General features: G+C 41.6%; 1 protein-coding gene across 19 annotated transcripts in view; it reads left to right on the forward strand.

Annotated features, from left to right (window-relative positions):
* The window catches only part of LOC127664680 (T-cell ecto-ADP-ribosyltransferase 2-like), a 154,146-nt gene that overhangs the window by 98,961 nt on the left and 42,684 nt on the right, over positions 1-12,501 (forward strand). Inside the window, exon 1 of one of the 19 annotated variants that reach the window (XM_052156912.1) lies at positions 8,346-8,375. The exons of 15 other annotated variants lie outside the window; for them this stretch is intronic. In XM_052156912.1, the coding sequence (XP_052012872.1) occupies positions 8,352-8,375 (24 nt within the window). In that variant the 5' untranslated portion in view covers positions 8,346-8,351. Of the gene's footprint in view, positions 1-8,345; positions 8,387-12,501 lie in introns of those variants that run through there. 3 more of the 19 variants (XM_052156920.1, XM_052156877.1, XM_052156952.1) reach the window with 3 other exon arrangements.

Here is a 12,501-nt window from a genome sequence, read left to right on the forward strand (position 1 = left end):
AAAGCCAGCAAAGCAAAAAACAACCTTCTGAATCCATAATAATTTTTTTATGGTGTAGGCAGGCAAGATTTTAAGGCCTTCATAAATTCTACATAGCCTTATTAACCTTTTACAGATCTTAAGTTTGAACTTTATTTTGAGCCGCACCTGAATAGAACTGTCAATAATGCTGTTTTGGCCTGAAACTTCCTAGGTGGGATTTGCAAGACAAAAGCAGAGCCTTATAAGCCTCCACTGAAGCAGCTCTGAGCTTTGTATTAACTCAAATGTAAATATTTTCTAATCTGAGCCTATTGCCCAAGGCCAGGTCCAAAGCCCGCCTGTCCTGCAGGGCAGCAGCCTGTAACCAGACTCCATTGTATGAGGATCAAATAACAAAAGGAACCTGTGTTTGAGTTTCTGGGAAAAATTCTACTTGCTGTTTTTAACTTTTATTACTCTTGAAATCATCTTAATTACAAAAAATGGTTGAGTTGAGAATGGTGAGCCTTCAATCAGACTGCAAACTGCAGTCAATGGAACACTGGACGTTGTTAACCATAATTCTTAATTTGCAACATTAGAGTATAACTACAACTTTGGAAAGCAAAACTCAATTTTAAACAATCTATTCTCTTTAAAATCAATGGAAAACGCATTACTTTCTGTTAGGATTCTGTCTAAGCTCCACCCCACAATTATGTCAACATTTTAGTATGTCCCTCCCTATAGTTACCTGGCAACTACAAAAGAGGTTGCTTGGCCCCTCTAACGTCTCTTACCCCTCTTACTTCTCTCATCTTCTCTCTTGCCCCCTCTTGGGCTCTCCTCCCTTCCCCACTCTCTCCATGTGGTCATGGCCAGCCTCTGCTTCTCTATTCTCTCCCTCTCTCTGCCTTTCTCTGCCTCTACTACCCTCTTAAATCCCTTCCACGTGCCCTGAATAAAATCTATTCTATACTATGCCAGTTTATGTCTGGTGCCTCAGGGGAAAGGGATGCCATGGCATGGGCCTGCGGAGGCACTCCCTTCCCCCACACAGCTGTATACCATATTCTCATAACTCTTTCTCTTTTTATGATCACAACACTTTCACGTTACAAAGTTTGTCTGCTAGTTCTTAAGTTTGAATGCATGACAGTGCAACTTATAATTCATCATTAAAGAGACATTGTTTTAAATCTTATCCCTTACAAGTCTAATTTCTAGGATAAGAATTACATAAAATATTATGTCAATTTAAAAGTATCTTTAGAAGCTTGTTTTTCCTGGGTTGGGTCATGTCACATGTTGTTGTTCAAGATAACTCCAACCCTGAGTTATCAGTTTTAAACTAACTTTCTTGATACCAATGTTACAATTTTAATCATGCTCAATAATTTATAAGCCAATACTCTATCGTCAAGACATTCAAAACATATTTAATGACAAAATTAATTTAAGACCAATCAGAAACAAAAATGAAATGACTACACAAATCCTATAAAATTAAACCAAATGAAATTTTTTCTTTTACTAGCTGTAATTTCAAGCGAAAAAGCACTTTGGATCCAATAATCACAACTGCAGAGATTTTTCTAGGAGAAATAACCATCAGTCTACTTGCCCTAGAACTTGAGAAGCTGCTGACCCTTTTAAAAGCATCTTTTTCTCCAGCTGTGGTTGACTCCTAGATGAATGCAGGGCAGCTTAAATCAGCCTCTGCTGTGTAAACTGAGACTGGTTCAAGAGACGGACTGCCAGCAGATAAAATTTTTGCCATTTTTTTTCTTTCAACATGAAACATAGAACAGTCATTCAAACAACATCATTCAAACAATGAACCAAATGCAGACACAAATTTACATGTGGACAAATTGGTGCACCAAAGACAGATAATACATAGAGAGGGAAGAGCACTTGTTGGACAGTACTAAGAATATCTTGAGTAGGGTTCATAGAGGAAACAGGATGTCTCCAGATTTCCCCTTGTCCTTAGGAGAGTGCTGAAATTCATTTTCCTTCTCTCTTTCTCTCTCATGTTTCTAAAATCTGTTTGTTGTTGTTTTACTCTTTCTATTTTATTTTATTTTATTTTATTTTATTTTATTTTATTTTATTTTATTTTATTTTATTTTATTTTATGCCCCTTTCCTCTTGCCCGATGCAGTGGACAATTTGCCTAATAAGATTTGCCATCTCAATTTGCTGGCACATCCTATGCTGTATTCAGTCTAGCCTGTATCCCTTTTGCACCAGCAGATAAAGTTTTTACCATTTTTTTCTTTCAAAATGAAACATAGAACAACAGTCATTCAAACAATGAAACAAGGACAGACACAAATTGACATGTGGAAAAATTGCTTCATTTATAGACCTAAATTTAATGTTGTATGCTGCTTACCATACCATAACTTTTTTCATTCCTGTGGAGCTCCACCTGAGACAGCATGCTTCCGTTGGTCTCTACATTTCCAACTAATCTGTAGCCACCTGCAGTTAAGGGAATATAGGATTGCAAAATAGTGTTAGGGCAAACTGAGGCAGTAAGGTCTGCTGAACCAAGATTGTCAGATAGGTCTAGAGCAAAGGGAGAGTTAGAGCCAGGAGCAGTGATATTATAGTCTCAGACACTGAGACTTGAGAACAAGACTTCATGGCAGCCTGGGTAACATAACAAGACTTTGTCACTAAAAAGAAGGACGAGGAAGATAAGGAGAAACAGCAGCAGGAGGAGAAGGAGAGGAAGGAGGAGGAGGAGGAAAAAGAAAGGGAGGAATGAGGGAAGGGAAATAAGAGGAGGAAAGAAGTTAGGTTTCTCACTTGTAGGATTTGAGAAACTGAGATCCCTCGAAATATATGCCAGTACAAGCATACTCTCCTCCAAGTTGTATTTATGTGAAAGTTCACTGACAAAAAAAAGCTGGATTCGTAAAAGGTCTCAGGGGTATTGCTTCAGTAGAATCTCTCTCTCTGCCTCTGTCTCTCCCCCTCTTCCCCTCTCTCCCTCCCTTCTTCCCTCCCTACTGCCCCCTCCATCCAAAGTATTTTCCCCAAACATGATAGAACATGAGGTTATAGAATTTTGGCCACCTGGTCTGTTATTGTGTTTTCTATACACAATGGCACCTGGTCTCTGGGTGTAAGGACCCAGGAAGATGATGGATTCATTGTAAGGATCTAGGAAAGCAAGTTCATGTGCTTTAGTCACAGGAGAAATTTGTACCCAGGAGCAACTAAGGATACAAAAATTACCTTTAAAATTGGTCACTTCTGTTCACCTTTCCCTAGGTCCCCTAAAGGGATCAGGTGATATGGTGGTAGTTTTGTTTTCGTGCCAGGTTCTCACTATGCATATCATTGCTGGTCTCAAATTCACAGAAATACTTCTGGGTCAGGCTTCCAAGTCCTGGGATTAAGGTTTGAGCATCCACAACAGGCTTTCATGTATTTGTCAAAATGGAGGTTAGGGCAAAGGTCAACCAACTAACGCTTCTCCGGTAGCTATATAGCACGTACACACACACACATACACACACACACACACACACACACACACACACACTCCTGTGGAGAGTACAGAAAGGCTCTAACTCTTTAAGGAAAAGATGCTGCAGTTGGGGAGTGGTTTGGTTGGTAGAATGATTGCCCAACTTTGGCTGGAAATTTATTTTATTGGATATTAGAATGGCTACTCCAGCTTGTTTCCTGGGACCATTTGCTTAGGAAACTGTTTTCCAGCCTTTTACTCTGAGGTAGTGTTTGTCTTTGACACTGAGATGTGTTTCCTGTATGCAGCAAAATGTTTGGTCCTCTTTTTTTTTTTTTTTATTCGATATAATTTATTTACATTTCAAATGATTTCCCTTTTCTAGCGCCCCCACTCCCCGAAAGTCCCGTAAGCCCCCTTCTCTTCCCCTGTCCTCCCACCCACCCCTTCCCACTTCCCCGTTCTGGTTTTGCTGAATACTGTTTCACTGAGTCTTTCCAGAACCAGGGGCCACTCCTCCTTTCTTCTTGTACCTCATTTGATGTGTGGATTATGTTTTGGGTATTCCAGTTTTCTAGGTTACTATCCACTTATTAGTGAGTGCATACCATGATTCACCTTTTGAGTCTGGGTTACCTCACTTAGTATGATATTCTCTAGCTCCATCCATTTGCCTAAGAATTTCATGAATTCATTGTTTCTAATGGCTGAATAGTACTCCATTGTGTAGATATACCACATTTTTTGCATCCACTCTTCTGTTGAGGGATACCTGGGTTCTTTCCAGCATCTGGCAATTATATATAGGGCTGCTATGAACATAGTAGAACATGTATCCTTATTACATGGTGGGGAGTCTTCTGGGTATATGCCCAGGAGTGGTATAGCAGGATCTTCTGGAAGTGAGGTGCCCAGTTTTCGGAGGAACCGCCAGACTGATTTCCAGAGTGGTTGTACCAATTTGCAACCCCACCAGCAGTGGAGGAGTGTTCCTCTTTCTCCACACCCTCTCCAACACCTGCTGTCTCCTGAATTTTTAATCTTAGCCATTCTGACTGGTGTAAGATGAAATCTTAGGGTTGTTTTGATTTGCATTTCCCTAATGACTAATGAAGTTGAGCATTTTTTAAGATGCTTCTCCACCATCCAAAGTTCTTCAGGTGAGAATTCTTTGTTTAACTCTGTACCCCATTTTTTAATAAGGTTGTTTGGTTTTCTGGAGTCTAACTTCTTGAGTTCTTTATATATATTGGATATTAGCCCTCTATCTGATGTAGGATTGGTGAATATCTTTTCCCAATTTGTTGGTTGCCGATTTGTCCTCTTGATGGTGTCCTTTGCCTTACAGAAACTTTGTAATTTTATGAGGCCCCATTTGTCAATTCTTGATCTTAGAGCATACGCTATTGGTGTTCTGTTCAGAAACTTTCTCCCTGTACCGATGTCCTCAAGGGTCCTCCCCAGTTTCTTTTCTATTAGCTTCAGAGTGTCTGGCTTTATGTGGAGGTCCTTGATCCATTTGGATTTGAGCTTAGTACAAGGAGACAAGGGTCTTCCATTGAACTGCCTGCATTGTATTGGTACAGTGACAGGCAGGTAGATCAATGGAATAGAACTGAAGACCCAGAAATGAGCCCACACACCTATGGTCACTTGATCTTCAACAAAGGAGCTAAAACCATCCAATGGAAAAAAGATATCCTTTTCAAAAAATGGTGCTGGTTCAATTGGAGGTCAGCATACAGAAGAATGCAAATTGATCCATTCTTATCTCCTTATACTAAGATCAACTCCAAATGGATGAAGGACCTCCACATAAAACCAGACCCACTGAAACTAATAGAAAAGAAACTGGAGAAGAGCATTGAGCACATGGGCACAGGGGAAAATTTCCTGAACAGAACACCAATAGCTTATGCTCTAAGATCAAGAATTCACAAATGGGACCTCATAAAATTACAAAGTTTCTGTAAGGCAAAGGACATTGTCAAAAAGACAAAATGGCCATCAACAAATTGGGAAAAGATTTTTATCAACCCTACATCTGACAGAGGGCTAGTATCCAAGATATACAGAACTCAAAAAGGTAGACTCCAGAGAGCCAAATAACCCTATTAAAAATGGGGTACAGAGCTAAACAAAGAATTTTCAACTGAGGAATATCGAATGGCTGAGAAGCACCTAAAGAAATGTTCAACATCCTTAGTCATCAGGGAAATGCAAATCAAAACAACCCTGAGATTCTACCTCACACCAGTCAGAATGGCTGTTTAAAAACTCAGGAGAAAACAGGTGCTGATGAGGATGTTGAGAAAGAGGAACACTCCTCCACTGCTGGTGGGGTTGCAAGCTGGAACAGCCACTCTGTGAATCAGTCGGGCGGCTCCTCAGAAAACTGGGCATGATTCTTTCAGAGGACCCAGCTATACCACTCCTGGGTATATACCCAGAGGACTCCCAGCATATAATAAGGACACATGTTCCACTATGTTCATAGCAACCCTATTTATAATAGCCAGAAGCTGGAAAGAACCCAGATGTTCCTCAATGGAGAAATGGATACAGAAAATGTGGTATATTTCAACTATGGAATGCTACTCGGCAATTAAAAAACATGAATTCAGGGCTGGAAAGATGGCTCAGTGGTTAAGAGCACTGACTGCTCTTCCAGAGGTCCTGAGTTCAAATCCCAGCAACCACATGGTGTCTCACAACTATCCATAATGAGATCTGGCTCCCTCTTCTGGGGTCTAAAGACAGCTACAGTCTACTTACATATAATAAATAAATAAATCTTTAAAAAAAATACAACAAAAACAAAAACAAAAAAAACAAACCATGAATTCTTGAAATTCTTAGGTATATGGTTGGAACTGGAAAATATCACCCTAAGTGAGGTAACCCAATCACAAAAGAACACACATGGAATGCAGTCACGGATAAGTGGATATTAATCCAGATGCTCTGAATACCCAAGACACAATTCACATATCAAATGATTTTCCAAGAAGAAGAAAGGAGAGGGCCCTGGTACCGGAAAGGCTTGATGCAGCATTGTAGGGGATTACCAGGACAGAGAAGTGGGAGGGGGTTGATTTGGGGAATGGGCTGAGGGAAGAGGGCTTATGGGACTTTTGGGGAGTGGGGAACTGGGAAAGGGGAAATCATTTGCAATGTAAACAAATGTAGAAAATAAAAATTAAAAAAAAGAATTTTGGAAGGATGGCTAGAGCCTTGAGACTCCTTAAAGAAGGACAGGTAAGGGTTCACATCTTTGCCTGAAGATAAAGGAAATTAATAGGGGCATATTGCAATTAAAGAAAAATAATTTAGTTGTTTTTATACAGAGAAATGTTAGAGCAATGCAAACATTCATTATCTCAGTGGTATAATATTAAAATTCCAACAGTCAATTAAGGATTTCTGGAGTGATGTCATCAAGGTCTAGGTTAATAAAAATATTAAGTTAATAGTTTTCATAATTATGTGTCAGGTATAACATATATTGTATTAAATTTTTGTATTTGTTTTTTAATGCAGGCTCCCTTTTGCAGTGTATTCCTGTCTGTCCTGGAGCTTTCTATGTAGACCAGGACAGCCTGGAACTCACAGAGATCCACCTGTATCTGCCTTCTCAGTGCTGGGATTCAAAGTGTGCACCATCCACCATGACACTGCTCTCTTGTTGTGAGATGAGGGTCACATGAAGCTTACTGTGTCCTGAAACTCATCATTTAGTCAAAGGTGACCTGAGCTTCTAATGCTCCCATCTCTACATCTGAGCCTGGGATTAGAGGTTGTGCCACCACAGCCAGTATGTGCGTGTCTGTGTCCATGAGTGCAGGTGTCTGCAGAGGACAGAGACATTATAAACTGGAGCTGGATTTACAGACTATTGTTAGCTGCTTGACCTGGTGCTGAGAATTGAATCCAATTCCCCTGAAAGTGTAGTGCTTGATCTTAACTGCTCAGTCACCTCACTAGATCCCTCGTTTATTTTTGGTGATACTGATGTCTTTTTGTTTTTGTTTTTTAATTGAATTTCTGTTACATTTTTTTATTTCTTTTTATAGTCTGGGCCAACACCATTTTTTTTTTTTGCGAAGAATCCATTGTATATATCTGTCCATTCTATCTTTTATTGGAGGAAGGATATAACACAAGCTTCCTGACTGGCCAGGAACTCACTATATAGACCAGGCTGGACTGCAACTGGCAGAGTTACCTCTGCCTCCCATGTGCTGCATGCCACCACCCCGGGTTGTTCAATCTATCCTGACAGGAAGTTGAAGTAAAGTGTTTGATGTCCTTGAGAGCAGTGACTGTGTACAAACAATGGCGATCCTGTGCTCAGTTCTTCTGTATCTGACTATAGTTCTTTTACAGTATTTAATAATTGCTTAAAGTTCAGGGTGTAGAGAAGGTGGGAGCCTTCACGGCAGTGCAGAAGTCCTCAGTCTGTTGGCTCTGCAGTGTTCCCTAAAGACTCAGGCAGGAGAAGCCAAGCTGAGGAGGAACCAGGAGTCCAGCCTTCCCAAAAACAACTGGTTAGCCTCGTGGTGCACCTCCTCTCTGCCATTCTCAGGATGTGGGGAGAGAATTGACTTGTCAGATTAAGTAGAAATTCTGTGGAAGTAACACGACAGGCTTAGATAATTATGGAGTGCAATTTCTGTGGTTTTCCAAAGATAAAATGTAGGAAGGAATGAAGGGATAAAGTACATTGTACAGAGGATAAAAGGGCCACAGCACTGCCTTCTACAACCCTTGGAAGAAGAGGACAGAGACCCAACTGAGAAATGTCTTCTCAGGTACCTAACAACTCTGAACTCTGACCTGTGGAGGGGAAGTTCTCTAAAGTGAAGGGGACTCTAGAAAAAAATCTGAGGGTTGGAGTGGGCCCATGCAGTGGGATCCATGCCTGAAGGTCAGTTCTGGGTAAGAAATAGCCCAGGTAAGAAGAGATGGGGTCAGATCTAGATAAAGGCAGGACAGGCATGAGGTTATAAATGTTTCCAGAAAAATAAAAATACAATGAAGTACCATACAGTTTACCTTCTAGGTCCTGCAGGATGCAACGGGCATCCAGGTACAAACTCCATCTCCTATATACATAGACTTTTTCCTTCCTGTATTTCCTGAGATTTTAGGCAAGAATATGATCATCCTTAAGCAAGTCCCATTTTCCTCCAAGCTACACAGAAACATTAGGTTCTATCTCTTCTTTACTTTATCCATTTTTACTTCCAGAGTTTTTAAAAGATAGGCTTTTAGAAGAAACAGAGCTCCTGCTGTATAGCGCTGTCTAAGGCAGAACCCAAAGTCCTACTGCACCAGCACACAGATCTCCTGCATGTTGAGAACATTGGCTTGTTCCTGTTTTAGTGTAGGATCTTGGAGATTGAGGGCAGATAGGAAGCAGGAGGGACACAGAGTGGGAAGGAGAAAGGAAAGTGAGATCTGGATGACAGAAGAGGGATCGATGTGGATGCTTATATTGAGGTCCGTGGTGTTAGATAGCCAGGTTTCCTGACAATTTGTCAAGTACACAGTACAGGTCCTAGTGGGGCAGAAGTGACTCATGCTGCACATCTGCAGCCTGTATGGGTTGTGAGGGCATCGGTGCCAGTGACTGAGGCTGAACCTATCTGTCCCATAGGGAAGCAGACAGCAGCCTTGTGAGACACAGACATTTGGATGAACCACTCTGAGGAACTAGAGAGGGGAGAAGTGAATGGAAAAGCCAGTCCAGGATGGCTGAGCCATGTGTCCTGAATGAGGAAGTCCCTGTGCTGACAGTTATTTCTGTTGGTTCTGGCATCCGGGATTTCTCAAATATGTTGCTTTCAGAATAGAGCTTTGAAGCATAAGGTTAAAGTCAAGAAAGGGGTGGTTCTGGCTGAGGCTGGAGAAAGCTGGACAGTGGGGATATGCCCTATGTCAAGAGCCTTCACCCTCCACCTGGGTATGGCTCAGTGGAAAGGTGCTTGCCTGGACTGCATAATGTTCTGGGTTCAATCCTCAGCATCGATGAGTTGGCATCTTATGCTGTGCAGGACTTCCTCAAAGCAAACTGAGGTCTGGAGAGAAGGCTCAGTGGTTAAGAGCTCATGCTTGCTCCTACAGGGGGATCAGAGTTCAGTTCCATCCCCTGTGTCGGGTATCTCACAGGAGTCTGTATCTGCAGCTCCAGAGGATCTGACACCTCTGGACTGAGAGGGCACCTGCATTCAGGTGCACACCGCACCCCCACCCCACCCCTGCAGATATACATGCATATTCATTATTAAAAATAAGAAAAATAGATCTTTATTCAAAAGAAAGCAATCTATGAAAAATTAACTCAACTTTGAGACTAGGGTCCTGGAATCTCTGTGGAAGACATGTTTCCAGAGAAATATTATACATCCGAACTTTTGGAAGCATTATAAGGAAATAGTGGGATCCTAAATGGCTCTGCTCTGTACACAAGGCCAGAGGAAATCGCTGTGTTTCTATTGCTGTCCAGAGATTAATTTTACCATTGTTATTGTGTTTAGAGTCTCATTATATCTTAAAGTGGCCTGGGACTTGAGATGTGAGATGTGATCCCAACAGACCAACAGTCTGTGTGGTCATGTCTGGTTTATCTAGGAGGACTTTAAGAATTTAGGAAGGTGCTTTGGTTCCTCTGAGAAAGAGAACAAAATACTCACAGGAGCAATAAGGGAGAAAATGTGTGGAACAGAGACTGAAGTAAAGGCCACCCAGAGACTACCCTACATGGGGATTCACCCTATAAACAGTCACCAAACCCCAGCACTACTATGGACAACAAGAAGTGTATACCAAAAGAAGCATGACATGGTTGTCTCCTGAGGGGCCCTGCCAGAGCCTTACAAATACAGAGGCAGATCCTAGCAGTCAACTGTTGAACTGGGCATGGGGTCCCCAATGGAGGAGCTGGAGGGTGGTCCGGAGGAGTTGAAGGGGTTTACAGCCCCATGTGAAGAACAATGATTTTAGCTACCCAGAAGCCCCAGGACTCCCAGGGACTAAACCTTCAACAAGGGGTACACATGGTTCCAGTCAAAAATGTGGCAGAGGAATGCCTTGTTGGGCATCAATAAGAGGAGTTCTGCTTGGTCAGGTAAAGGCTCAATAGAAGTCCCAACAAAGGAAAATCGGGGTGGGGGGAGAGGTGGGAATGGGTTGGGTGGAGGGGCATATACGGGGAGGCAGGGGGTGAGAGAAGGGGTTGGGGGTCTTTAAGGAGGGGGAAATCAGGAAAGGTTTTACCAATGGCAATGTAAATGAAGACGATATTGAATTAAAAAAAAAGAATTTAGGAAAGATGGCTAGAGTCTTGAGACTCCTTAAAGAAGGACACATAAGAGTTCACATCTTTGCCTGAGGATAAAGGAAATTGATAGGAGCATAATTAAAGCAAAAGAATTTATTTGTTTTTATATAGAGGAATGTTGGGGCAATATAAACATCCATTGTCTCAATGACATAATATTAAAATTCCAACAGTCAATTAAAGATTTCCAGAGTGATGTCATCAAGGAATAGGTTAATAAAAATAATAAGTTAATAGTTTTTATAATTATTTGTCAGATACAATATATGCTGTATTAATTTTTTCATATTTGTTTTTTAGACTTCCTTTTGCAGTGTATTCCTGTCTGTCCTGGAGCTTTCTATGTAGACCAGGCCAACCTGGAACTCACAGAGATCCACCTGTATCTCTCCTCTGAGTGCTGGGATTCAAAGTGTGCACCATCCACCATGACACAGTTGTCTTATTGTGAGATGAGGGTCACATGTAGCCTATTGTGTCCTGAAACTCATCATATAGTCAAAGATGACCTGAGCTTCTGATGCTCCTGTCTCTACATCTGAGAGCCTGGGATTATAGGTTGTATCACCTCAGGCAGTATGTGCGTGTCTGTGTCTGAGTTCATGAGTGCAGGTGCCTGCAGAGGTCAGAGTCATTATATCCTGGAACTAGATTTACAGAGTGTTATTAGCTGCTTGACCTGGTGCTGAGAATCGTATCCAATTTCTCTGAAATTGTAGGGCTTGATCTTAGCTGCTCTGCCACCACTCCGGAGCCATTGTTTATTTTTGGGTGATATTGATGTATTTTTGTTGTTGTTAATTGAATTTCTATTACATTTATTTTATTTCTTTTAATGGCCTGGACCAACAGCATTTGGGGGGGGGGCAAAGAATTCATTGTATATATCTGTCCATTCTTTTTTTTTTTTTTTTTTTTTTTTTTTTTTTTTTTAGTTTTTTGGATTTTTGGTTTTTTCGAGACAGAGTTTCTCTGTATAGCCCTGGCTATCCTGGAACTCACTCTGTAGACCAGGCTGGCCTCGAACTCAGAAATTCGCCTGCCTCTGCCTCCCAGAGTGCTGGGATTACAGGCGTGCACCACCACTGCCTGGCCATTCTATCTTTTATTGGAGGAAGGATATGACATCAGCTCCTGGCTGGCCAGAAACTCACTATATAGACCAGGTTCTCCTGCAACTGGCAGAGGTACCTCTACCTCTCATGTGCTGGGTGCCACTACCCCAGGTTGTTAATCTATCCTGACAAGAAGTTGAAGTAAAGTGTTTGATGTCCTTGAGAGTAGTGAATGTGTGGAGAACAAAGGAGACCCTGTGCTCAGGTCTTCTGTAGCTGACTATAGTTCTTTTACAGTATTTAATAATTGTTTAAAGTTCAGGGAATAGAGAAAGTAAGAACCTTCACTGCAGTGCAGAAGTCCTTGGTCTGTTGGCTCTGCAGTGTTCCCTAAAGACTCAGGCAGGAGAAGCCAAGCTGAGGAGGAACCAGGAGTCCAGCCTTCCCAAGAACAACTGGTTAGCCTCAATGTGCAGCTCCTCTCTGCCATTCTCAGGATGTGGGGAGAGTATTGACTTGCCAGATCAACTAGAAATTCTATGGAAAGTAACACAACAGACAATTATGGAGTGGAATTTTTTCGTTTTCCAGAATCAGAAGTTAGGAAGGAATGAGGGGATGGGTAGCAGGCCAAAGAGAAGTGAGTGCTCCCCCTA

Source organism: Apodemus sylvaticus, chromosome 1 (assembly GCF_947179515.1).
Source record: "Apodemus sylvaticus chromosome 1, mApoSyl1.1, whole genome shotgun sequence".
Taxonomy (NCBI): Eukaryota; Metazoa; Chordata; class Mammalia; order Rodentia; family Muridae; genus Apodemus; species Apodemus sylvaticus.